The sequence below is a fragment of the Aptenodytes patagonicus genome, chromosome 21, assembly GCF_965638725.1.
Source record: "Aptenodytes patagonicus chromosome 21, bAptPat1.pri.cur, whole genome shotgun sequence".
Classification (NCBI taxonomy): domain Eukaryota; kingdom Metazoa; phylum Chordata; class Aves; order Sphenisciformes; family Spheniscidae; genus Aptenodytes; species Aptenodytes patagonicus.
Genome location: NC_134969.1, coordinates 1,388,317 through 1,414,847, shown reverse-complemented (window position 1 = coordinate 1,414,847; position 26,531 = coordinate 1,388,317). Strand labels below are relative to the sequence as shown.

The 26,531-nt window shown below is 58.6% G+C and overlaps 2 protein-coding genes across 2 annotated transcripts in view; both read right to left on the bottom strand.

Annotated features, from left to right (window-relative positions):
- COL8A2 (collagen type VIII alpha 2 chain) overlaps positions 1 to 2,274 on the bottom strand; it is a 34,858-nt gene extending 32,584 nt beyond the window's left edge. Inside the window, exon 1 of the mRNA XM_076357654.1 lies at positions 2,218 to 2,274. The gene's annotated coding sequence lies outside the window, so the exon portion shown is untranslated. The remainder of the gene's footprint in view (positions 1 to 2,217) is intronic.
- Positions 2,275 to 20,192: 17,918 nt separating this feature from the next.
- TRAPPC3 (trafficking protein particle complex subunit 3) lies at positions 20,193 to 26,531 on the bottom strand. The gene is made up of 5 exons (XM_076357105.1): positions 26,449 to 26,531; positions 23,309 to 23,406; positions 22,979 to 23,078; positions 22,531 to 22,713; positions 20,193 to 21,906 (listed from the first exon to the last, which is right to left on the bottom strand). The coding sequence occupies exons 1-5, from the start codon at positions 26,488 to 26,490 to the stop codon at positions 21,787 to 21,789; spliced, it is 543 nt and encodes a 180-aa protein (XP_076213220.1). The 5' UTR covers positions 26,491 to 26,531; the 3' UTR covers positions 20,193 to 21,786.

The following is a 26,531-nucleotide window of genomic DNA, read 5'->3' as shown; positions in this document are numbered from 1 at the left end:
CACCCAGCCACAGGCTCACTGAGACGCGGCTGCTTTCCAGCCCCGGGGGCTTTCTGGGCACATGACTGACGGGGGTCCAAACCCCCGTGGGGCCGAGCGCTGGGGGCCACCCTGCAAACCCCAGGCACAGCCTGCGCTGGGCCCCTCCGGCCACTGAGAAAACACCAAGAAATGCTTACAGCGCTGGGCAGCGGGAGCGAGAGGGCTGCCCCTGCGCTCCCCCCGCACCGTATCCAAGTGGGAAACCAAAAACCCAGCACAAGGCGAGCTGCGCTGAGGCCCTGCCAAGAGCCACGGACAGAAATATCCTTGATTTCACCAAGGTGTGAATAACTTTTGACACTTCTAGGGCTTATTGCCTTAAAAAAAAATCCCCCAGCAGTCCCCATTCACACTCCACAGGACTGTGTTTCATATGAATGGAATATATGAATCACTGTAAAGAATTTAAATGTTTCCCCGTACAAAGAAAAGCTCCCTCCCTGCCTCTGCTGTTGCGGCCAGGCTCCGCGCAGCCTAAAACAAAGGCATGGCAGGAGACGGGGACAAATCCCGATCACCAAACCGCTGCTTCTCCAGGGCAGCTCGGCGGCCGGGGACAGACTGGGCTTTCAGTTCGAGCCAGGCAGCTGGGGCAGAGCCGGGCACCCTCCACCACCCACTTCAACCCATAACCGACTCCTGTAGCTACAGCACAGTTTTCCGAAATCCCGATGAGCTCCTGACAGCTCCCAGGTTCACGTCTCCGTGTACCTTTCATGTTTCGGCTCAGCACCCACCCCTAAACCCCAGTTTTCAGATTGGAACAAACAAATAAAGAAAATCGCTTTACTTCCATTCCTCCGCCCAAACACGCCGGGGCAATCCGCTGCCCCACTGTCGGGGGGGGGGGATCGGGTCAGTCTGGCTGATGGAAACCGGGTGATTCTTCCTGCAAGAATCTCTCCAGTTTTTTAGCAGTTTGGGTTTTGCTGCTTCTTTTCCCCCCAGGGCAACAGGGCGAGGAGGAAAAATGTAATTCGAAGCCTGGCGCAGCCTCGCTGGGTTTCCAGCTGTGATGTTTCCCCTGGCATCGCTGCCTCAGCTCTGTGCACGCGGTCGCGTCCGCAGCCCCGGCAGCGCGAGGGAAGCCAAGACGGGGCTCCAGGCACCCGGAATATGTTCGGTGCCTTAAAGAACAGAGGCAAAGGAAGAAAACCCCAAGCGTGGCGGGGGCCTGCCCCGGGAGCCCCCGTCTCGCACCGCCCACCACGGCGCTGCCCCTGCCCGGGGGTGCTCGCAGCCACCGGCCCCGCCGCCCGCTCAGTGTCCTAAATCCGTAGGATCCGGCTCTGAAAGGAGCAGCTTTGTTTCCCAGTGTCCCTCGCAGACGGATCAAAACTGCATTTTTACAGAAGCAATAAAAATCCCAGGAATTCACCGGCCTTATGATTTATTAAACATGTTCCTTATAGCAAAGCTGCCCATAGATGAGAAAATATCTCCGGTAGGTTATTGCCTCGCCTGGGGCTACCATACAGGGGGGATCTTTCCTGGCTTACTGGGAGCGTTCAAAGCTGGGGAACCTGGTAGACCAGGAGCCACTTAACAACAACGCTCTTAAAAAAAACAAATAAAATAAGCACCTTGCATTTCCCAAGGTATTTGTGGAAGGATCCGCAGCGACCTGCCCTGATCCTGCTGGTACCCGGGAACTGTTGGGTGCAGATGTTTGCAGCCACGGGAGGGGACAACCTCCCGGCGGGGCCAGGGCATCGAGCTGCGCCGACGTGCCAGCAGCGGCGATCCCAAAGGTCACAGCACTTTCCCCAAAACACTTTTGTTCTCACAAACATATTTCGTATCAGGAGAAAGAAAGGTCTGAATGTTAGGGTACGGCTCGGTCTGTCTGGCTCCCGAACACGCCAAAGCCTCTGGGTACAATTCATTGGAAAAGGCACGCGATTAAAGTGGGTCAGGGGAAAAAGAAGGGATGACAAAAGGGAAAAAGAAATAAAGAAAAGCATGCAAGGCTAGGACCTCGCCTGGAAAGAGGCGTTTGGAAGCGTCCTCGCAATATTCCTCTCTGCATGGGGAAAAGTAATCAGAATTACAGGGACTCGTGACTGAGAAATTAAAGCGGTTTTCTCCCGTCCGAGCCCGGCGCGACCCGCGGGGGACGCCCAGGTGAGCGCGGGGAGCAGCGAGCGGGGACCCGGGGAGCAGCGGAGCCCTTACCTCGGCGGAGCGCGGCTCGGGCGGGCACGGGCTGGAGCCGGCGGGGAGCGGGCGAGACGGGCCGGGCCGGGCCGGGACGGGCCGGGCACCCCCGCCGCGGGGAGGAGCGGGCGGGCGGGCCGGTACGGGGCGGAGCGGAGCCCTGCGGGGCGGTGCGGAGCGGAGCCGGGAGGTGCGGAGCGGAGCCGAGCGGGCAGCGCTGCCGGAGGGCGCGGGCGGGCGGGCAGCGCGGGGCCGGGCCGGGCCGGGCCGGCTGCTGCGATTTCTTCCTTTTCCCTCTTTTTTAATCTCTTTTTCTCTCCCCCCCCCCCACCCCGGAGGTCGCAGCCCGGCAGCGCTTCTCCTTCTCCGTTCCTCCGTCGCAGGAGGGAGACGCAAAATAAATCAATAAAAGTGCGGCCCCCCCGGCCCCCGGCACGCCGGCGGGGTGGGAGCAGAGGGCACTCGGCCCCTTCCTCACCAGCCCGGGGGGTGCGCATGGGGCCCATGGGCATGGCGCGCACCCCGGACCCGCTCTGCCTTCGCCGGGTGCAGGGATGCCCAAGTGCCCTGGGGATGCTGATGCCAACAATACCAGCCACAGTGGTGGGAAAAGAGCCCCCTTCGTCTGCAAAGCACCCAAAACGGGGTCCTGCCTGCCTCCAACGCTGCCCTGGGATGGGGCAGATTGGTGTTCAACCCTCTTTCCCCTTCTTGGCCCGTCTTGGCAGCCCAGGGCTGGAGCAGCTTGCTCCCATGCTCCCCCAAACCCACCGCCCATTCCCTTTGCAGGCACAGGGCTAGTGCAAGCAGGAGGTGCTCCCCCGCTTTGCTATGGCGGGGGGACTTCATGACCCCAAAAATCCTGCTGCCCTGAGCAGAAAAGTAGGGAAATGTGGTGCCAGTGCAGCCAGGTCCTGCTGTCTCTTGGTTCGGCACAGTTTCAAATCATGCACCGGGACAGAGGTGCCCCGATCCCAGGGGAGCGGGGTGCCCGCAGCTCCCAGCCTTTCCCAGCCACCATGTGCTGCCCGTTCCCGAGGCAGAGGAGTTGTGGCGTCCCGCTGGCAGCCGCGTGCCAGGCACAGCCAGGACACTGCCGGCACTGCCGCAGCTGCTGGGGTACACGAGCTCGGGGGGTACAGGGCCCCGGTGTGCCCCAGGAGGCAGATTAGAGTTGCTCAGGCAACGGGCACGGAGAAAGCCCGTCTGGATCGAGGCCGCCGGGGTGCACAAGGGTGTTTGTTTTCTGTATTAAGCGCCTGAGCAAGGGCGGGCATCAGACGGCTAATCCCCTCTCAATGCCTTCCCTCGGCGAGCGGACGCTGCGGGGCCGGACCCTGCTCCCAGGAATGCTGATGTGCTGTGCCCTGCACGGGCGGATGGGGCTGGGGCTGGGGTGGGGGTCCCCTCTGCGCCCCGAGCAGGCAGGGCTGGGGGTCCACCCGGGACTAGTCCCTACCGCAGGACATGGCGAGCAGCTTAGAGCAGCCCTGAGGCTGCTCCTGGCCACGGCTGAGCCCGGCTGAGCCACAGTGCACGATCACCTGCTGCTCAGGGACCGCAGCCCCAGCGGGACGGCTGCTGGCAGAAACTGCTCTGCCGCTGTCTTGGCCCCACAGCTGCCGTGCCTCAGCCGTGCTGGCTCTCCTGCCCTCGCCCTTGTCCCACCTGCAGCCCCTGGTGCCGGGGAGCCTGGGCACACGGCAGAGTGCAGAGGGGCCTCCTCCAGTGTGGTGGCTCTCGCAGAAACGGACCAGCCTTGTTTAACCAGAGTTCTCACTGGCAAAGCATTTCCTCTGCACGCAGACTCATTAGCCAGCACAGACATTCCTCTGTCCCACAGAGCAAACCATCGGCTGCAGCCTCGCTCTGTGCCGGCCTCTCAGGCCTGCCATCGCCCCCACGCCGGCTCGCTCCTCCGTGGCCCCTGCGCCTGCCCCTTCGCCGGGACGGAGCCTGGGGTGCAACCATGCTACCCTGGCCGTGCTACCCCGGCTACCCTGCCCCACCTGGCCAACGCACCGGCTCCTTCCCTCTGCCCAGCTGTGCCAGAGCACCAGGGGCACCCGCTCCACGCTCAGCAGTGTCCCCATGGTGCCATCCCAAATGGTGCACGTGGAACGAGGGCGCACGCAGCCACAGCTGCTGGCGGCACTGCCGCCCCGGACATGGCTCATCCCCGGACACGGCTTGTCCTGGGACACGGCTCAGCCCGGGCGCAGCAGCACGGGGCAGGGCACCGGCTGTGCCGAGCCGCTGCTGAAGGCTCTCCTTCCCCGCGGGAGAGGGAAGACGGGCTTAGCGCGGGATTTAGCAGCTCTGCTGCCTCTAACCTCTGGCAGCTCCGCACCCGTCTGCCGTGCCAGGGCTCCGTGGTGGCCCCAGCCTCCCAGGGGGGCGAGAGACACCACCTCAAAGACCGGCATCGAGCTCGCTGTGCGAGCGGCTGTGAGTGAGCCGGTGAGGGCCCCAACACCGCAGCAGCACCGAGGCCTGGGTGCGTGGGCACTGCTGCACCCAGGGGCTGCTCGAGGGGTCCCAGGTTTGCTCTCCCCCAAAAGCCCCGTCCCAGCCATCCTGCTGCTCCGCACAGGAGGAACGAAAGAGAGGGAGGAGAAATAATTCAGTCTAGGGCTGAAAAACGCCTTAACTTAATTTCGGTGGGTCACGGATGTAATCAAATCAGCCCCGTGCATTGGAATATCGTTTCCATGTTTCCACAAGACGGATAATTGTGCTCTGAAAACCAGCCCTTGGTGCTCAGCAGGAAAATCTGCCGTGGGGGTGGGAGGGGACCAGGGGCTAGGCTGGTGGCCGGGGCCCTGCAGCACTTCTGCTGAGCAGAGCCCCATTGTGCTGGTGGCCACGCACCGCGGTGTCCCCACAGCAGGGGAGGCTGAGCCCTGCCGGCCGCGCGTGCCAGCATGCACTGCCGTGCCCGCTCGGCTTGCTGGCAGGGCTGCGCCGGGCTGTGCCGGGCTGTGCTGAGGGCAGGGCTGGGGCCCCGGGGTGCATCGCCCCAGCTTTGCAGGCGGTGACAAGCAGGTGAGAGGTGCCCTGGGCAGGAGGAGGTCGGGCAGTGAGCAGCCGTGCCGGCACAGCATGGGGCGAGCCGCGGCTCCGTGTGGAGCACAGTGCCAGATCCCAGCCTTCGGGAACATTCAGTGATGGATTAAATGCAATCTGACTACCACTGTGGGAGGTTGGAGAGAATTACTTCATACAAATGCACTTCGGAAAGTATTTAGAGTCAAATTTTCAAAAGCCCCTGAACGATTTAAGAGCCAAAATCCCATTTTCCAAAGTCACTTAAATGAGCAAGAAAAGATCAGTAAAGAAAACACACTGGCCAGCCGGGGCCTGGCGGGAAGCGACTGCGGCAGCCGCAGGCGCAGCACCTCAGAGCAGCCGCTCTGCCGGCACGTCGCGAGGTGCCGGTTCAAGCAGCAGCGGCAATCAGCCACCGCAGCCTTTGCCCTGGGAGACACGAGGATGCATGGGCCCCCGAGAGCATCCCCTGCATTTCTGCCCTGGGGGTTCAGCCCGGGCTGGGGATGGGTCCCAGCAGGTCGGCTTGCAGAGGACGGTCCCGTCGGGCTCGGGGACAGCACCTGGCTCTGCACCCACAGCAGCTGTGGGGATGCCGTGACCACCACTGCCACCGCTGGCTCCGAGTGCGGACCCTGCCCGGGGCAGGAAGGGTCCCCGGCTGTAACGGGAGAAGGCAGGGCTGCAGCTGGGAACCGCATGGCTCCTTCCCTTACCCCATAACGGCTGCAGCCTCCTAAAAGCATCTCTAGTTCCCTGTTCAGCATCCTAATGAACCGCAAGGGCAGCTGGGACCCTCTGAGGCAGCAACCACGGAGACTCGACCCCCCCAAAGAGTAAATCCCAAAGCAATTAGCTTTGCAAGCTTCGGCCGGGCTGGTGGAGGTTCCACATTCCTCGGTGGCTATAAAGCTCTTTACTGGGATTGTTTTTCTGCGTAAGCCCTGCCCGGGGTACACATGGCCATGGCTCCGGCTCCCAGCGCCTTTGGTGCATGTCATTAAAAAAAACACTCTCAGCACGTTGACTTTGCTAGAGCTAAAAAGAAGCGGGTTTATACGCTTCCCCCAATAGAAAGCATAAAGGATCTGAGACAGAATTCTTGCTCCAGGATCCTTTACAATTCCTGGAGGACATTTTTGGAAAGGGAAGGGTTGTATTTACTTTGGCAGCTGACTCCGCTCCTATATACATATGCATGGAAAAACTGCATTCACCTAACATTTCCACGGCTCCCTTTTCTGCAGACAGACAGCCCAGGTGGGAGCTGGCAGCCCGAGACCTCTGTTTGGAAATGGCCTGTTGAATTGAAAGCCACAGAGGAGCTGAGGGTTAAACCTCTCCCCTCGGCGGCCCCGGAGGCTGCTGGCCCTTCCTGGGCAAATGCTTGCCCAGAGCCAGCGGGCGGACATGGCTGAGCCCCAAACAGAACGGTGGGGGAAATGCTGCTGTGGTTTAGCGGGGGAGGAAGAGGAGGACGAGGAGGGCTGCTGGGCACTGCTGGTGGAGCGGGAGCAGGAGCAGGAGCAGGAGCAGGAGCAAGTGATGTCTCCAGCCCCATGCTGCCACGAGGGTCAGAGGGGGAGGAGGGACGTGGCTCCTGCGCCAGCAGCAGGGCATCCCCGAGGGCTCGGCTGTGCCCCGACCCGCACAGGCAGCCGGCGTGGGGCAGCACCTTGCTTGCCGAGGCGTCGGGATGGGAGCGAGGGGTGAAGTGACCCACGTCGCCGTTAAACACAGCAACTGCAAAACAGACGCACAAATGCTGCCGCAGGGTCTTGCTTGAAATAGCTCAGCACGGGCCCAGGGACACAGTGTTCACGCGAACAGGGGCAGCATCTGCTCCTGTGCTGGCTGCTCTCGTCCCTCGCCCACCGTGCTGGCAGCTGAGGGTGACGGGGAAACCTGCCCGCGGCCCCTGCAGTGGTGTGCACGGCCCTGCCAGCGGTGCTGGGGTGGCAAACCGGGGAGATTCCCGGTGAATAACCCCCCAGGCTGTATTTTTCCTGAACACATTAATTCTCAGCTGCCTTCTGGGGGAGGTGTTGCAGCACTGCACTCCTCGCCCATGGCCACAGTCCCCCGAAGGCAGCCGGGAGCTGCGGTGAGAGCAGCCCTACCGATGGATGCCCTTTCACATCAGGCTCCGTGTCCCGTCGGGGCAGGTGGGGCAGAGGCAAAACGCGGCTCCACGGGGAACGGCAGTGTTTGTGAGCTTGAAATCAGCTGGAAAACACGCTCCTCTCACGGCTTCCCCAGCTTTGCCTAACCCAAACCAGCTCCCCAAGACAGCAGCTCGGCGGGAGCACTGGAGGGGACACAGCAGCCCCGGAGCTTGCTGCAGATCAAGGCGATGGGGCTGGCACAACCTAGAAATGGTGCCAGGCACCGTCCCCACAATGCCCCATGCCCAATGTGCCCCACGTGTCCCCCGCCGCCCTCCTCTCCGGGCACCTCTCCCCACCCTGCGCCTCCAGCCTTTCCATGGCTGCTGTGATTAATTCACTGACAGTGGGGTTGGAATAAATCCACTTGTTGGCACGTTGTAAATTCATCATGTGCTGGGGGCGCACATTCCAGCCCACCATAAACACCCCTGGCTACGAGCTAGTAAATCTGCCTTCAGAGCCAGTGGGTGAACAGAGTCCCTGGATCCCAGGGGCTGCTCCATCCCGGGGCTGGGGTGAGCCCCCAGCACCCAGCCGTCCCTGGAGGCTTGTGGCTCAGGAGACGAGCTGTTGGGAGCAGACTTGCCTGGCTGCTGTCGCCCTCCCGGTTTGCATCCCTCCTCCCCGTGCCATTCCTGCACCAGTGACCGGGGTGGGTGCTGCCATCTGCGCGCTGCTCCCATGGGCGCTGGGGACCCATCCCATGGGACAAGGGCAGGGTCCTGCAGCCCATCCAGGAACTGCCCCGGTGGTACCACGGCCCACCTGGAGCATGCAGCAGCACGAGAGGAGGTTTGCTGCTCCCGGTGCTCTGCTGTGCTGCTGAAACATTTATGCGGTAAACTAGTTGTAAAAGAGAAAAAAAAAATATGTTTTATTATCCACCAAACAGCTGCTGCTTCATTTTATGGGGGTCATTCTCCGAGGAGGTCTGGCTGGTGGAGCAGAGGCACAAAGCCCAGGTCCTGGCGGGCTCCAGGCTCCTGGCACCCCCCGGCTCGGCTCCCCCCGTCCCCCACCCACCCCGCAGCGCCAGGCTGGGCACTCAGGGGGGGCAGCCACGGCGGGGCACGGCCCGGGGAAGTGCACTTGTTGCTTTATGATTTTTATCAGCCGTGCTATTGTTGGGGCTGTCAGCAGGTTGCCTTGGGGAGGCGGTGCAGGGGCCCTGCTCAATGGCTGCTGGCGCGGGGGTGCATCCTGCAGCACCCAGAGAGCCGGCTGTGAGGCCAGATGGTGCGTGAGCAGCTCCGGAGGGCAGGGCAGGGGAGTGGGGGCCTGGGCTGGTTCCCATCACGTTCCCTGGGAGAGGAAGCCAGGGCACAGCACAGCCTCCCTTTCCCAGAGGAAGCCGAGTGCTCGGGGAGGTGGCATCGCCGGTGCCCAGAGCCACGGGGCAGGGTTGCAGGATGCAGGTGCCAGCCCGCCGGGCCAGGGGCCAGGGCTGCTGCAGCCTCCAGCACTGCATGGAGCCCGTCCCCACCACCCCCCCGGAGAGTTGGCTGTGGGGCTGGAGGTCCCTGGGCATCACCAGGGGATGGGGTCCCCATGGAGGGGTGAGCATTGACAGGGACAGGCAACTGTGGGGTCATGTCAACAGCCCTTGCCCCTGGTGCTCCCCTTCCTCCTTCTCCATCACTTGTGCCCCCTTTGCCCATGCCAGTGGGAACCATGCGGGCACGGCTTGGGTGGCCCTGGGCCACAGCTTGTGCCAGCGCTGGGGAGGGGGGCGCGGGAGGCTGTGCCGCCTGCCCTGGCGCCACACCGCGGCCGGCCCGAGAGCTCCCGGCAGCTCCAGCCCTCTATGAAATAATTTGTTATTTTAGTTGTAAAACAGTAAGTGGCCCCTCTCCAGGCAGCGCAAGGGAAAAGCCAAACGAGCCCCACTCCCATTAATGACTGAACCATTCAGTCAGCACGGGCAGGGACTGGCAGAGGAGCGGGTGCCCGCCTCCCCCTTGCCCCCTCTGCCACTCCAGCCATGAGGACCGAGGTAATGATTAATTACGGGGGCCGCCACCTCTCTGAGCAGCTTTTGTGCAGGGTGAGCATGCCGGGGCCATGCATGTGTGTGGAGGGCAGTGCCAGCGTGTCCGGGTGCTGGGGCTGGCACCTTTGCTGTGCCTGGCATGCTGAGGGGTCCCATGTGGCTCAGCACACACCGGCACGGCACTGCTCTGACCGAGCCGGCTGCTCCGGCTGCCCAGATCATGTCTGGCTTGCCCGGTGTGAGAGCGGCCGGACACAAGCCCAGTGCCATGGTGCTGTGGTGCCATGCTGCTGCGGTGCCACAGTGCCACGGTGTCCCAGTGCCACGGTGCAGGACTGGCTGCTGCTGGGAGGTCAGAGTGGGAATGCTCACCACCATGGGCAATCCAAGGGGCGAACACTGGGCACCCCCCTGGGGAGGAAGAGGAGGATGTTTAACCCTTTCCATGCCCAGGGATAAAATCTCCTTCCCCTACATTCGATGCATGAAGACTGGTATCGAGGCGGGGTGGGCAGCGGGGCCATGTGCCGGGTGAGGCAGGAAGGTGCAGTGCTGATCGGCCAGGGCACGGTGCAGGCAGGGCTGGCCCCGGCCAGGCAGCCGGGATGGGCACAGCTGGGGCTGATGGCCCCCCAGGTGGGGGCTGCCTGCACATGCCCTATATAAAGGGCCAAAAATCGCAGCCCAGAGCTGATTCTGTGGCTGGGGCTGCTGGGTTTGGACTGCTCCTTCTGGGTAAGGTGGAGGCATTGCAGCTGGGGTCTCTCCTTGGGCTGGTGGGGGCTTCTTTGCCTCTTTCTGCACAGGGCTGTTGTGAAGCTGCCTTCTAGCCCAGCTCAGAGCTGGTGGCCTGGGCAGGAACAGCCCCCAAGGCTTTACTGGGCAGGCAGGGCTGAGCCTGGGCTGGGTGGCTCTGCTGATAGCCAGGGAGACAGCCTGCTGGAAAACCCTCAGGGGCTCATCTTCCTGCAGGGATAAGAGGCCCCAACCTGTGTGTCAGTGGGAGCGATGCATGTGGCTACCTGTGCTGCTGCAGCCCTGGCTTGGCTGTGCTTGTCTGGTGGTGGGAGGGGAGGTGGCTGGAGCAAGCACTGGGGTGAGGAGCAGTGTGCTGTCCCCCACCCTGGGGGGCAGCCAGGATGGAGCTGGGAGAGGTGCTGTCCTGGGAAGCGTTCAGGTGGAGACCACAGCTGGGCACCAGGCTCCTGAGAAGGACTAGCTGGTGTCCTGGGTGTGGGTGTCCAACTGATCCCTCTAAAGCACAGCCCAGCCCAGGGCAGGAGCTGAGGACTCTCCCCTGCAGGGAACTGTGCCCAAGCAGGGATAAAGCCCAGTGCTGCCTGCCCCCAGATGCCCCAGTCCCGGCCACTCAGCACCCACCACCCAGTTCACAAACACGGGTGCCCTGCGGTGACCTTCCTGAGTGCCAGCCTTGAGTGGGGCAGCTTGACAGCAGGCATAGCTCGACTTTTATCCCAGCCCAAAATCAATGTGGAGACTTTTCTGCAGACACTTGGGGCCGGGTGGGGGAACTGTGGGGTGGAGAAGGGTCTTTTCCTTGATCTGCTCTTACAATAATAAAGTTGAGAGCCTGCTGGCTTGCTTGGGTGTAGGCTGGAGTGAGCAGTGCACCGGTGCCAGCTGGGGCTCAGCTACGTGTGGCCGCCTGTGCCTGGTGCGGGATGTGCCTGGCTGAGCCTTGCTCAATTAATGTGGGTTGGTAATGACTTTCTGCTGCTACAGATGTGAGGTTCTTTTGAAACCAGCACCCTGGCATATGTCCTTTCCTCTTCCCGATGCAGATGGGGGGACACAGCTGCTGCAGCACTTGGCCCTGGGGCTGGACATACCCCGTGGACACAGGTGGGTGCCGACGGTGGCTTCTGGGTGTGTTTGCTTTGTCCTGCCTTTGCTGAGCGGGGCTGGGGGGACTGGAGCAGCCGGAAACTTCAGGCCAGGGTGAGTCAGAACCACCTGGGATGCAGGGATGTGTGAATGGCTCTGTGGGGCTGCGCGAGAGGGGCCGGGGCCAGGACCAGGCACAGCCTGGGCAGAATCCAGCTGTGCTGTGGGGCACCTGAAGCCCAGATGTCTGAACCTCTGCACTCGCCAGTGCAGATGGAGGCGGCACTTGGCCAGTAAATCAGCATTGCTTCACCTCCATGCTGGGATAACCTCCTCCCAGTCAGGCAGGGCTGCGTGGGTGCTGGGACATGTTTCCCCCAGCTGAGCCCTGGGAGGGGAGGTGCAGCTGGCCGGGAGTGGGGATGTTGCTGGAGGCAGGTGTGGGTGTTGATTGCTTCTTGGTGTCTTCCCTGGCCCCAGGGATGGGGAGACCTGAATTGCACCTTCCTGTCACTGTGACTGGGAGCCCCAGGGGTGCAGCAGGGTCTCAGCAGGGCCCTGCTCAGGCGTCTTGACACCCCTGAGCAGAAGCGGTGCCAGCTCTGTGTGTCAGGTACAGACAAAGGGCCCAACAGAGCATTTCCTTGGGGTCATCCCATGGGGTCTTGCAGCAATGCCGGGGCAGCCTGGCCATCACTCTTGGACTCTGGCAGCACTGTGCCAAGCACTCCTGGTCTGTGCAGGGAACACCCCTCCCTGCAGTCAGGTTTTAGACTCGAGTCCTCAAAAATGCAAAAAATGCAATGGGAATCAAGGTTGGCCTGAAGATTTTTGATCTTTTAGCAATTGCTGCAGTATTGCTGTAAGTACATCCAGATGGCTGCAGACCACACAGAGGCAGCGCACCCTGCCGCCGCCGGCACGGCCACCTTTGGGCCACCCTGTCCTGCCTTGCCTGCGATGCTCGGGGACCATGGGGACCTTTGGGACATGCCAAGGGGCAGCACTTGAGGATGTGGCAGGCTGAGCTGTGTGTGTCACTAGCATTAATGCTAATGGTGGTTGCAGGGTGACCTGTCCACTGGGGCCGGTGGCTTGTCACATGGCTCCAAGGGATGCTGCAGCAGAGCCATCGCCCTGGCTTGTACCAAGGTGATGTGACCTCCAGCAAAGCTTTGCTAAACCTAACAGGGAGCTGAGCATCGTGTAGCCAAAACTATAGATCAGCTGCTGAGAAGTGATGCTAAACTGTGTCTCGAAACTGCTGGCTCCGTCCCCTCAGCTCCCCAGTGTGATCTCTGCCATGGGCTGTGATGGGCTCCTCGGTATGGCTGCCTGGCTCCGTGAGCTAGTTCGCAATCTATTTGGCTTGAGCATTGCTATTGCTGAAACTTCAAACAGGAGGGAAAATTGTTGGTGTAACTTATTACAGGTTAGCTGCTGTGTCTGCAGAAAGCTGGGGCAAGGTGGACCTGGGCTTGTTTTGGTGCTTTTACTGTGTCTTGGAGCTGAGAAGGAGGAGGGATGGATGGAGGCGATGGCTGCCCCCCAGCAGCGTGTACCCGGGAGGCTGGCGGGTGCCCCGGCCTTGGGCTGCTCCCGAGGGGCGCCCAGTTCCTGCACATGGTGCTCCGCTTCCTGCCCGGTGCGGCACGGCAGAGCCGTGTTTGGTGTGTGTGTCCTGGCCCCTCTGCGGGCGCTGCTGCCTGTCCTCCCTTCCTCACTCCCCAAGAACTGATGGGCAAGTGATGCTAAATTAGCAGAGAGGCTCGTTTTAACTCATCATTCACTTTACTCATGCTCAGAGCCATGGTGGGAGCAGGGCTGGTGGGGAAGGTGCAGGTGCCTGGATCCAGCCAGAGGTGCCAGAGTGGACAGAGGGGCAAGGGCAGGGCTGGGGGTCCCTCCTGCCCACGTGGGCTCCTCCAGAGCACCCGAGTGCTGTCGGTTCTGACTCCCAGTCTTGCTCCTCGCAGGAGTGGGAGCGTGTTTAACCAAAGCTTGCTCCTCAGGGAAGAAACCCACAGTGGCTTTTGTAAAAAAAAAAAAAAAAAAAAAAAAAAGCAAAAAAGCAAGAGCATTTCTAGGGAGATCAGAATTTCCTTTTCCGAAAGCCAGTTCCCATTAAGGAAAACAAGTTTTGACCAAAAACTGATGCCCAGTTCTCTTCTCTGTGGTCTAGCTGAGAGCAGAAGATAGTGCCTGCGGTGTGACGCGGGTTGCCCAGCTCTGGTCCTCCCCAGCTGTGCCAACCAGGGTCCCCTGGTGCAGGGGGGTGAGGGGCTGGCCCCACCCATCAGCTGGCATCACCCCAAAGTCAGCCTGGCTGCCGGCATGGGGCTCACGTGGTACCTGGTGGGGATGCTCCCAGCACCTGGCATGTTCCTCCTGCTCCTCTCCCATCACCCAGAGGAAGGTCCCTGTCCTGTCCCTGCTCCTCTCCTCACCACCGGTCTTGGCCAAGCACCCGTGGGCCGGTGGCCGTGCTCTCCCTCCCCTCTGCTGCCCACCAAACTGAGGAAGTTGCAACCGCAGAGCTCTTGAAAGCATTTTTTTGGTGGAGACCACCGGTACTGAGAGATTAAAATTGCTGTTGTTTCTTCCATTACTCAGCTTTCCTGAATTATGGGGTGTAATACTCAGGGAGTGGGAATAATTAGGGGAGAACAATGGCAGGCTTGAAGGCTTAAATATGCCTGTGTGGTACTCCCAGCCAGTCCAGCCTGCTGTCACATTTCTCTAGGCCTCCATTTTCCACAGCCCGTGCCAAGCTGTTTCCACTACGGGTACCTGCTCCTTGGCTTCCTCATTCCTCGGGCTCCTCTCCCTGGCCTGGCTGCCCCGGTTAACGCTCTGCTCCCCGGCTCCTGGCCAGCCAGCACCCACAGCATGGCTCCCTGTGCCCTGCCCGGCCAGGATGCTGGAGCCTGGGGGATGCAGGAGGGCAGGGCAGGAGGATGCTGGAGCCTGGGGTAAGGGGATGCTGGAGGCTGGGGGGATGCAGGAGCCCAGGGCAGCCCCCGTTGCCTCTTTGCTTCCTCCAGGCTCCTCTACACTGGGCAGGCAGAGGTCCCGCCGGGTCGTTTCGGTGCTCTGTGCTCGAGGAAGCTGCTGGGTTTCTCCCCTCTGTGGGGGATGCACCTCTGGCTCCTCGGTGGCATCTTGCTCAAGCGCCTTCCCAGCAATGGCTCGCTGCTGAGACCTGGGGGAGCAATAATGGTTGTGGCCAGGGAGCTTGGGCAAGAGGCTGCAATGCCAGCACTGGCCCCAGGGCGGGACACTGCCGGGCACAGCGTGGCTGTGGGGAGCTCCCTGCCCACAGTGGGATGGGGCTGTGGAGCCACAGCCTGGGGCAGAGCCGGCAACTTCTCTCCAAGCTCTTGGATGTCAGCACTAGCACTAATTAAAACAAAATCAATATTTTTTTGCTGGAAAAAGAGACATTTTTCTGATGAGCACTTTCCCTGAGTGAGCTCCCATGTCTCAGCTGGCTGCATGTGATGGGCAGGGAGAGGCCAACGGGATCCCGGGGCTAAGATGAAAGTCTGGGGCTTTGCTTTGCTTGCGGAGGGGATTGGTTTTAAATTTTCAAATAATTTTGTACCTCTCTCGAACTTAACTGCTTGGAAGCTTTGACCACAGCCCATTCTCTGCCATCCAGGCATCTAGTCCGGTCCTGCTCATGGTGAGCTGCTTGCCACAGTGGGGATGGGCTGGGCTGTGTCCTGGGGGGCTCCTGCGTGGCCTCCGGTTGGTGCTGTCTGTGCCGGTGGTGGCAGGGCTGGAGTGGGGGCTGGCACAAAGTGCTTTAAAAACAACCCCCAAAACCCAGCGGTGCCAGGCTCCGCAGGGCTTGGGGAAGGTCACCCGCAGGCAGTAGGACTTGAGCGGGGGTGAGAAGCTGAGCACACACCTACCTGATGCGTTGACCCTGTACCAGCAGTTTAGCAACCTTTAGCATCCCACAGCTTGGAGCCCAGGCTGCCCGGGCACCGGTGGCTTCAGCAAACCCTGCAAGGGGAGACAGCACCCGTGCTGGGCAGTACCCGTGCTGGAGGGCTGGGGAGGCAGGAGGGAAGCAGGTCCCCAGGGCTGCCCTTGCAGCCCGTCCTTAGGAGCAGCCAAGGGGACATCCCAAGCGCGTCCTCTGGGAGCTGTGCCACTGCATGTGCCTGCCCTCAGCTGCTGCCCAGATGTGCAGGAGCAGGAGGTGGCTTCTGCGGCCGGCAGCACCCTGGGGGCACGCTGGCAGGGCCCAGGCTCACAGCTCCTCTGCCGGAGCCAGCTGGTCGCTGGATGAACAAGGCGGACTAATGACAACCAGGAAAGGAGGAACCGGCAACTGAGCCGCTCTCCCCAGGCACTGCTGCAGGGCAGGATGTCGCAGGTTTGAACGGCTGCAGGAAAGATTTAATCTAAAAGTAGCAGCTCTCGGGGGCAGCTGAGCAGGGGCTGGGTTGCCTGCGGCAAGGAGGAAAGCCCATCATCGGGTACATAAGCCCGGGCCAGCCCAAGCGCAGGGGGGATGGGCTGAGAACAGCTCTTGCTCTGGGATGGGTTAGACACCCTTTGAAAACCCGGCTTGCTGCAGCTTGGGGAAACACGGACCTTTTCAGCAGCTCCTTTCCTTGGAAGCCACAATTAAAACTATTTTAAAAGAAAACAAACATTTCTCATCAAAATGCCTGTCTGTTTGTGGCCTGCAGCTGAAGGTCTTGTCGTGGGGCAAGGCTGCTCAACACCAGCAGCTTCCCGAGCCGCCTTCGGGCAAATCCACCCGAGCTGGACTCAGTTTCGGTTGCGTTTGGTAATCAGCCCTTGGAAATTTTGCATCTTTTGCAGAAAGTCAGACAGGCTGGACTGGTGCTCCCCTGTTTTCCCCAGGGTCTTTGTTTCTGGGGTGGCAGCGAGCTTATGGCTTCAGTATTTATTGTGCGAAACAGCTGCATGGGCCATACCCCATCCTGTGGGCACTCCTGCACCTTTTTTGGATGGAGCCTGGTCCCCCAGGGCGCCGTGCCCCTGTGCCACATACTGTGCTGCCGGGCAGCGGAGGACAACTTCTGGAGGGGAATGGTGCTGCTGCCGGCAGGACAATAGCGGCTGTGGTTTTAATTATTGGGGTGTAGTTGTGTGGAGCGGAACGAGAAACCGAGAGCAGCGAAACCGCAGGGAGAAAGGCAGAAAGGATGGTCTCTGGGGCTGCCTGATGGGAGGCATGGTGGAGGTGGCTGGACCGTCCCGCGGCTGGGAGAGCACTGGCGTCGTCACCGGGTTGTGGTGCGAGGGCAGGAACGGCAGCGCGGCTCAGCGGATGTCATGTTTCCCTGTGACTGTTGTGCTGTTGCCCGGGGCCGTCCCTTCCCATCACAGCTTGGCACGAGTTGTTGCTGCCTAAACTGCTGGTACAGAAACAAAGCACCGTGCAGTGACTCGGGAGCATGGACCCGGACCGGTTGCAGGGGAAAGGGGGACACAGAGATAAATCGGGTCCCTGCCCCAGATGCCCCCTCATCCCTGCACGTGCCCCTCATCCCTGCACGTGCTACTGGTGCCAGTCTGTGCCTGGGAGCAGGGACGTTTCTCACTGCGTTTCCATTCACCCAGCACTTTAACAGACGCGTTTGCTGCAGTGTTGACTTTCAAAGGGCTGGATCAGCTCTGCAGCCGGGCAGAGCATGGGAGGAGGATGCCTGTCCCGCTTAGGAAACACAAAACAATAAAAGAGGAACAATGGAGCCTCCTTCCCTTCACCCAAAATACCAAACGCCACCAAACTGTGGCAGAGCTCGAGCAGTGCTGCTGGGGCAGCTCTCATGTGCCCTGGCCTGAGGGCAGCTCGGGGCGGGGGGAGCTGCAGACATCTCCTCTTCCTCAGCCGTGGCAAGGGATGCTGCAGGAGGACGGATGCCAAGGAGCATCGCCAAAGGGCTGCCCTGACCCAACACTGCTGTTGGTGGGCATTGCCAGCTTTGGAAACCGTGTTTGGGCCAGGGCAGTGGTTTTGCAGCATGGCTGTGCCTTGGGGAAGGGTTTTGCAGGCTGCCCGGGTCAGCTGAACATGCTTTGCAGCTGTGCAGGGGTCTGGGAAGGTTTATAAAAGCATCTGCGTACCCAAACTTGTCAGACTGTTATCAGGCAGAGAACACGTTCACATGGTGCCAAGCGTGGGGAGATGCTCAGCCAGGTTGGTCAGAGCTGAGAGTCCTGGGGTGGGGACGGATCTAGGCCCCAGCCGGAACCCGCACCCCGAGCATCCTCTCGCCTGGCCCTGGTGCTGCCAGTGGCCAACAGTTTTTCAATGCACGGCTGCAGCGGGTGTTTGGGGAGCGCCCTGAGGGGCTGGGGCTGAGCATCCCGGGTGTGCTGAGCCTCGAGGGGGCCATTTGCTGAGCTATGAGCGGATGGTGCCAGCCCGTCCCCACCGGCACTGCCCGCACCTTGGCTGCGCGAGGCTGCTGGCACTGTGCCAGCCCTGCCGAGGAGGGCACACAAGTCGACGCGCAAGCCCTCGCGGGTGAAACATCCTTCACACGGCCCCAGCAAGTGGCCGGCACCCTGGCCAAGCACATCTGGCTGAAAGCTGTGGGAGCTGCCCCGGTGATGAGGACACCAGTCCGGAAACGCTTCCCTGCTGGAGAGATCCCCCCGTCCCGTCCAGGCTCCTCTCCCGGCACCATCCCTGCCCCATCAGCGGGTGCCGGGCCGTGGGGTCTGCAAAGGGACGGTGCCCAGGGCTGCCACCCACCCCCGGTCTAGGTGGCAGGAGCAGAGCTGGGAGCTCTGCTTCCCACCAGTGAGGGGAGAAGGGATTGCCTGGCTCCAGGCCGGCGTGAGGGTGGGATGAGGGTGCTGTTGGCACGAGGCGGTGTGGAGCGTGGCTGGGCTCGCCGCCAGCTCCGCTGCCCCGTACCATACGGTCAGAGCAGGGCGGCAGCAAACAGCCCTCGCCAGCTGCCTGCAGCAAAGCAGGCAACAAACCCCAGGCAAGCTGGGAGCGGCAGCCAGGTTGTCCCCACACTGGGGAGGTGAACTGGTTTAAACCCTCAAGCTAGACCCTGGTAAGTCGCACACGGGACTTCAGCTCCCGCCAGCGCACACCGTCAGGACACCAGCCAAAGTCCCACTTGTCTGCGGGAGGAGCTGCCGCGACTAAAGCTCCTGCAACCCATCGTTCTGGGAGCCCGGGCCCCGGATGGGGTTGGGACGCGGCACTGTGGCCGAGACCCGGGGTCCGTCTGCTGCCATCACGGGGTGGCCGGGTGGTCAGGCTGGCCGAGTGCCCAGCGTGGGCAGGAGGCAGGGGCCGGGCACAGCTGGGGGGGGGGGGGGGCTCACCCCTTGCACCGCCGTCCACCGGGGTCCTGCAGCATTGGTCTCCAGCAGCGCTCCCGCCCGGTGACCCACGTCCCCCGCTTCGACTTGTTGCTATTGTCATCTCTAATATCACACAGAGATATGAAAGGCTGAAAGTTGCCTCTTTCCCTGCCAGGTTAAATCGTTCACCAGGAATGTCTATTATTCCCACAAGTCAACTTTCCCCTTCGCGGTATGTGTCCAGGGGTCAGGCCTGGCACTACATGAAAGTGAAGGGTATTCAATAACCTAGAGCCGTGGAAAGGCTTTAGTCCAACTCCAACCATGTTCAGGGTTTTATTGATGCAGCATGCCTTTCCCCATTTGTTTCCTATAAACAGCACATGGTAATATTTAGTAGGTTTCAAACAGAGCTTTTTGCATATTCTCCCTTGTCTACAATGAGCTACTCGGTAGTAGACAGTTTTAATTTACTTAATGCAATTTTTGCTTTTTGTTCTTCCAGAGGGTCTGGGCTGGTTTTGACCCAGTCGCCCCAGCAAATTACTGCACAACTCCGTAATTCCCGGGGGGGCTGGCAGTGGGAGCCCGGGACCCGCTCCCTGCGGGGGCGAGCACACTCCCTTGCTCGCCCAAGGAGGGAAAAGGACCTGGCGTGAGTTCGCCATTGCAAAATAACCCCCTTTTAGCTGCGACGTCAGCAAGGACACGGGGCCTCCCTCGCCCCAGACCCTCCAGGACACAGTCCCCGGGGGCAGCCGCTGCCCAGAGGCTGTCTCAGGAGCCGGGTGCGTCGGGGCTGTTTGGGGCCGTTCTTGGCTGGCAAGGCTTGGTTCTGGCTGCCGGCCGGGCAGGCGACACGTGACGCTCGCCAGCTCCGGCCAAAGAGATCAAGCCACTTTATCGCAAAAGCTGCCGCTTCCCCGTCCTCGGGGCTGGCAGCGACTGGGGTGCAGCCATGGGTGCTCGGTGCCCGGAGCCCAGCGAGGCTGCAGGATCCCCCCCCGGATCAGGGGGGATGCCCACTGGCACTCTGCGGGGTGGCCCCCTCATGCCACAGGCTCCTGGGGAGCGTTTACACCGTTTATACAAGCAAGGGAGGTGCGAATTCCTGCTCCTGGAGAGCCAGCAGTTGCCGTTCCTTGCCTGCGCGCTCCCGGCCGCGGCACCGCGTGGCCGATGGCAGCCGTGGAGCAGCCCCGGTGCCAAGCTGGCAGGCACAGATGCCTCCCGAGGTGATTTTTTGCCACTACGAATGACCACAAATAGCATGTCTTAGCTCTCTCTGCGGCGGACTGCCTTGGGCTGGCGGTAGCGAGTCCCTGCTGATGTACACGCCCGGGTATTCACGGGGCAGAAAAAGGCCAGTCCTCAAACAAGCAAACATTGACTGTCTGGTTTCCCAGCGCTGCCCATCAGCCCCCGAGTCCCACCCCCAGCCACGCTCCCTCCGTGCGCTGAATATTGGGCAGGTTTCCTTCAGGCAGCAGCTTTCACGTAGGCCAGCAGCCAGACATTCTTGGTGCGGCGCTGCCGTCACCCTGCCAGCCCCGCTCAGCCGCTGCTCCACACCAGCACCAGCGTCACCAAAAAAAACCCCCAAACCCCAAGAGGAAACCGAAGAGTTGACACTGGGATTCTTTTAATGCAATTGCTTTTAAAATGCAGCCTTAAAATGACTTATAATGGTCAACGATTAGAAATGACAGATCTTTTTCATCTCTGCAACGTAACCGTGCAGCACCTCTGCCTCTGAAACCCACCGGCCACCGCTGTTCCTCCGTGTCATTCTCCAACTGCTTTTACAGCAACTTGCTGCCCCTTCACAGGACACACATCACACGGGGCATCCAAACCCTCCCACCAAAGGGACTCATTTGGGCAAAAAAAAGGGACATCGTTCATCCGGAGAACCTAAACGAACGGCAGCACAAGCGGCAGCTTTCTCTCTCTCACCTTACACTCAGGCATAAACCTACAAAGGTATTTGAGCCGCCAGCTCCTGTGGAAGTAAGAGCTACCGACTCTGTGGATCTGTGCCTTCATGCTATGTAAAGTGATTTGAGAACTGAACATCTGACCGCATTAACTGGCTGAACTGATGGCAGAGGAAGTTGATTTTCCAGTATCTTGCTTTTTGAGATGTAACACTACTTTGTGTATTTATTTTACAGAACAGCAGGTGCCACAGACGGCCGAAGCTTACCAATTTACGTAACTCGGGAAATTCTGTTGTAGCCTAAACATCTGTGAGAATATACCCCAGCACCACCTCCACCCAGGGCAGTGTTTATACACCGTAACAGGAGAACAGACTTTACTTGCTGAAATGCATTTAATACCTCCCAGTCGTTAGACTGAGCTTTGTTTTTCGTTCCGTGGACTGGCCACGCGGCCCCTGGGCTGTACACACTGTAGAAAGCTGATGGCATTTAAGCCACTCTTTCCTCTTCTCCATTAAAAATATGCACTGCTGCTCCACTGCAACTTAATGGTGCTCCCCTTCCAAGAGGGGAGTCGTGAGACTGCTGGGGAAGAGAAACTGCAGAAGGGCCCAGGCCACACGGACCTCCTGAATCTGCCGGTGCTGCACGATGCCGCTGCTCTCTGACAAAAGATGCCTCCCGACCGGGCGCCAGCACTCAAACGGCTCTCCCAAATCACCCCTTCGTATCAAGCTTGCATTTTACTAGTAACCTCAGAATCAAATGCAGGAAGCCAGTTTGGTCTACAGAAATACTATGCGCTTATCTCCAAATGAATTTTAAACACCTCTTTTCAAGGACAGCATTTAACAGTAAATCAGTGGGCTCTCATAGCTTGGTCTCCAATTCTGGTAATAAAACATGGATTCAGATTTGAACAGACTGGAGCTCTTCTAGAGCTTGAGCAGTAGTTCTCGCACAAACAAATGTCACAATTAGAAACTGAGCGTAGAAAGAGTCCCCAGGGGAATACGAAAAAGACATCACCTTATGAAAAAGCTTCAGAATGAACCTGTGAAATAAACAGCAACCAGACAATCGTCTTCTACAGAAGATGGAAGTAACAGTAGAAGAATAACATCTTAAGTAGTCAGTGAGTCAGTCTGAACATACAGGGGCACTAGATCCCTACAGATCTGCGATGAAAGTGCTATATCCCTACAGATCTGCGACGAAAGCTAATGGCCAAAACCAGCTGGTCCCCTCCAGTCCCAAAGGGAGACTGGGTTGCAATTCACTCTTCACCAGCTGGAAGATTGTCTTCAATCCGCCTGATGAACTTCATTCTTATTTCTGTGACGCTGTCACCCTTCAGTGTGTCCTGGACGAATTTTACATCTACGGCCATCTGAACCTAGGTGATGGAAGAGGAAAAAGAAGAGCTGTTATCTCCCTTAAAATAGCAGCTTCTCTAGGAACTGTCTGATCGTGAAGCACCAGCTTAAGGACTCTGAGGGCATGACATGCAATGCAGAGCTCTAGGGAAGCACTCATTTATTTTTCAAGATCACATCCTCCTCGTACATTGTGGCCTCCATGGTGGACAGCGGGCACCTTACCTCGGCAAATGTACCTCCTGCAGCGTAACCAGGACGCCCTGCAGAGATCAGAGCCCAGTTAACCCTACCACTCAGGGCTACGCGTCCTGCTGCTCCATGTACGTTCCTCCAAAACTTCAGCTAAGCAAGATAATCAAGCCTAAATACAGACTCCTAAATTTGAGACACAGCTGTTCTCTTGTTCCAGCCCATTCCCAACTAGGGCTCATACCAGCTACAAAGTGAGGATTTTGAAGCTTCATAAAAATTCAAGGAGATACTAGTGCTTGTACTTGCGCTCCTGCAGCTCTGCTCTTCTCCTGGGAATGAATTTCAAGTCCAAAGCAAACGCAGGAGTCACACAGACTAGACACTAAAGGATCTGCCGATACCTTGGTTATTCATATACCTATCTCACTGGAAGAGAGACGTTGGCTCACCATTTCCAGGGCACCTCGCAGCACTCCACACAACAGGTTGGAATAGATGAGAGATGAGTGGTTGTCGGGGAGCTCAACAAAGTCCACCAAGGGGTTATTTTCCAAGATCAGGGAGAACTCATCGCCTCCAGGACTCCAGTTGGTGATGCTCGGAGTGATGCCCAGGTACATTTTAAATGCTATCTGTTATGTCAAATAGTATGAACAAGAACGTGTCCCATGAAGCAACAGCACAGCTTTGATCTTTGCCAAATTACTAAAGGGTTTTGAAAACACCGCGCCTTTCTCCCAATTCCCACCAGTCAGCAGTAGTCAGGGATCTAATTCTCTCTTTTTACTCCCCAAAAATCTCAGTCAAACTCTCAGAACAGTCCTGTGAGTAGCAAATACTCTATCCTCACATGCAAAACCATGACAAAACCTGACAAAGCTGTGCTTTGACAATTACCTTTGCAATAACGTCTGCAGTTTCACGGAAATCATGGCATCTTCCAACATTGGACCGGGCCAGAAAGTCTTCTATTAGCCGAACACCTATGTTGTAACCCCTGTGAATGTACCAAAGAGCAACAGCTACAGAGTGGGAAGAGCGTAGCTTTAGAAAGACAGCCAACATTTATAAAAGAAGATAGTGGAGGAAAAAAAAATTAAATCTGAGAAATATCAGTATTAAATAAAACTCAGTCTGCCAGGCTTTTATTCTTGGTGCAGCATGCACAGACGTGCCATACTGTGAACGCGGGCTCCTAGAAGGCTCCACTGCAGCAGATCCACTTACATTTTGTCAAGCTGCTTGTTGACGTCCTCGTCATTCTCGTAGTCCTTGCACAGCTGGGTGACCAGAGCGCCGTACGTCAGCGTGAAGAGCTCCGAGTTCTAGACAGAGGCAAAAGAGATTTAGCACAAGCCGAAGAGAAAACCGACTCAGCACTGCTGCATCTGTGTCCAGTGCTGCTTCCGTTGGCCCGGAGAGGGGGAACAGAAACCTGCTGTCTCAAAGGAATTTACTGCTTAATAAGGAGAGATCCCTGTTCGTATTTCGGCAAGGCAACTTCAGTCTCCCTGGAAAGAGAAATCCTCTTTGACTAGGAACGACTGAGCACTTTCTTCCTCTCCCTCTCTCCACAGCACTTCCCATTAACGTGTCCCAAATCTGACCTGAAGAGGCAAGCCAGGAGGCTGCTCGCACTCTCTGTAGCCATTCTTAGCAACTCTCGTCAGCTGCCAATTAGCATCTTTCTCTGCTTTAATGAGCACATCCCCAGATAACTGGATGGCTGCTACCGGCCACCTCCTGGATGGCTAAACGTGCAGTTGCCAGGGACCTGAATTTATTTCAGTCACTGACCCAGAGGTGAGAACTGGCTCAAACTGCTGTCTGTTTCATGAACACACTGCAAACGGGCAACACTCGTTTCTGGTCCTTTCAACAGGACAAAAAATGCTCGTCCGTTCACAGATTTATTACATTCTGCTACCAAGAAAAAACAATACTCATCTGGTCCCTAGAAAGTTATCTAGGCACATAATTTGCTTCATATATTAAAATCGGCTCCTCAGACCCGGAAGAGGAACGGCAAGGACGATTTCAGGTCAGCTCAGCAGATCTGTGTTGTGCACATCTGCTTTCTGTGCCTGGCTAGGATCAAAGTTACTTGGGCTTTCTTTGCACAGTTGCCAGATTTGCAGAAAACACCAAGGGAAGAGGTCTCTCCCAGCCACCACCATCACCGATCCTCAACCAGAACCAACTACCTCAAAGTGCATTTTCTTGGGAGCCATTAAGCCGGACCAGTGATTACGTGGTCATTAAAGGCTGCAAAACAGAAAGCTACAATAGGCTTTAGCTTTTCACAGAACGTGAAGGAAGTGTTTTCAGGAACAAATAAACCATCATAATTTATTTCTGCTCTCAGTTTAAGCATTCAGAAACATTACAGAGAGTCTAATCTCAGATTAAAAGCCTCTCACCTACCATGAGATGCATAGATGCAGAAGGTGAAATGAATGGCAAATACCAATACTACAGAATGAAAGCAGCAGGCAGGCAGAAAGGAAGGGAAAAGAGACAACATCAGAGTTAAGTGACAACACTGCTCGCACTTCATTCTGAACAAGTTTACACAAAGCCAAGACAAACACAAGGAGGAATCACTCCCAAACAGCAGCATTCAACAAACAGAAATGGGGTTTGTTAGAAGACACAGGGAATTCCACCTTGTCATTGTAAATCACCAGCCATTAGCCACCAAAAGGCTTTAAGCAGGTGAAAGGAACCAGTCAGGCTCCTTGGTACTTTTGCCCAATTTTAGATCTAAAGAATTGACGCATTCTTTGGGTTATTTTACTTACAATTCCGCCTTCATCTTGGAAAGATAAAGGTTGCGCAAGTTCACATCGCTCAAGAGCGAAGGACAAGGCAGAAGTCTCCTTTAGCTCAACTGGCAGAGTCAGACGTTTGGCAGAGAATTTAACAAACATGCAAAAAAGGTTATGCTACTTTTAAGGATTTCAGTAATTTTAGTAAAGACAGGGCTTGGCAGCTGGAGAGAGTAGGGGGTGAATGGATGGAGGAAATCCAGCTGTTACCAGTCCAAGGTGCTGTCATTTACCGTGTGAAGCCATGAAGCCGTCACCTACTGTTATCAGCCCCAAAGCGTGCAAACCCAGTGCTGGTCAGTTACCGCCTGCAACGCTGCTATTCAGGTAACTTTAAAGTGTTACAACGAGGCAAACTTCTAAATTCGTATTTGTAAACGAACTCTTCATTTTCAGTCCATCTAACGGAATTAAAGTGCCTAATACTTTTTCCGTTCTTTATATTTTTTCCACATTGCAGGCTAGCGTACAGTCTCCACACTATATAACCGTTCTGTGGCTACAAAAACGTCAGAATCCTAATGACGTAACACCAATTCCTTAAATAAAAATCATTGTATTTAAGGCGTTGAACCCCTCGAAGAGAACCCCTCGTGGCACGGAGGGGGCAGGAGCGGGCAGCTGCCTGGCCCCCCCTGAGCCTGAACCAGCCCGTCAACGCGGCCAAAGAGGGAGGAAAAACAGGTTTTATTTTTATTACTTGCTTTCGAATACTGACATCGCATCCAAAATGAATTAATTCGATCTGTTTTGACCCAGAACTAGACCTCAGCTCCGTAGTTTTGTTCTCCATCCCCTTCACGCCTCAGTTCAGCCGGACTGGTAACGTGGAGTTGGGTTAGAGAGAAGAAAAGAGAGAGAGACGCGAGAAAAGCGCCTGCGTTCTGACTGCAAAGTTTCCGTAACCAGAAGCGTCCCGCTCCTGCCTGATCCCTCATCCCTGATCCCTCATCCCTGATCCCTCATCCCTGATCCCGGCGGCCGCCCGGCTCCGCAGCACCGGGCTCTCCCCGCCCTGCGGTGCAGGTGACGGGAGCTCCCGTTGGGAACCGCTGCGGGCACCGGACGCCTTAGGCCGAGCCCGTCCCAGGGCCGTGGCGGGCTCCCGCAGCGCCCTCCGCTCCGCTCCGCTCCCCACCGCTGACGAGCGCCTCGGGCCTCCGGGGCGGGCGGGAAAGGCGGAGGAAGGGGGGCGGACGGTGCCCGCCCTGCAGCCGCCCGCCCGCCCGCAGGTGACGGCCCGGACCGGGACCCTGCCCAGGTCCCGCCGAGCCCACCCCGCGAGCCCCGGCGGGCAGCGCGGCCCAGCGGCGGGCGGGCAGAGCCGGGCCCTGCCGCGGGCCTCCACCCGACGGTCGGGCCGGGCCTCCGCCCCCTCCGCCTCCCCCCGCCCCGGGCCCGCGCCCTTGCGATCGCCGCCGGCGTGGCGCCCCGCGGCCGACCCGCCCCGGGGCCCGCCAGGCCTGCCCCCGCGGGCGGGCGGCGCAGGGGCCCGCCGGGGCCCGCCCGGCCCCTCAGGCGCCGCGGCCCCGCCGTTACCATTTTCTTGCTCTCGGTGCCGCGGCCGGCCTGGCGCGACATCCTGCCCGGCCCGCTGCGTCCCCGGCCCGGCCCGGCCCGGC

Bases quoted from the DNA above. Each gene is read 5' to 3' on its own strand.
- TRAPPC3 (XM_076357105.1), bottom strand. From the start codon at position 26,490: ATGTCGCGCCAGGCCGGCCGCGGCACCGAGAGCAAGAAAATG. The intron at 23,079-23,308 runs GTAAGTGGATCT...GTACATTCACAG, and splicing joins AACAAGCAGCTTGACAAAAT to GGGTTACAACATAGGTGTTC. The intron at 21,907-22,530 runs GTGAGCCAACGT...TCCATCACCTAG, and splicing joins TGCGAGGTGCCCTGGAAATG to GTTCAGATGGCCGTAGATGT.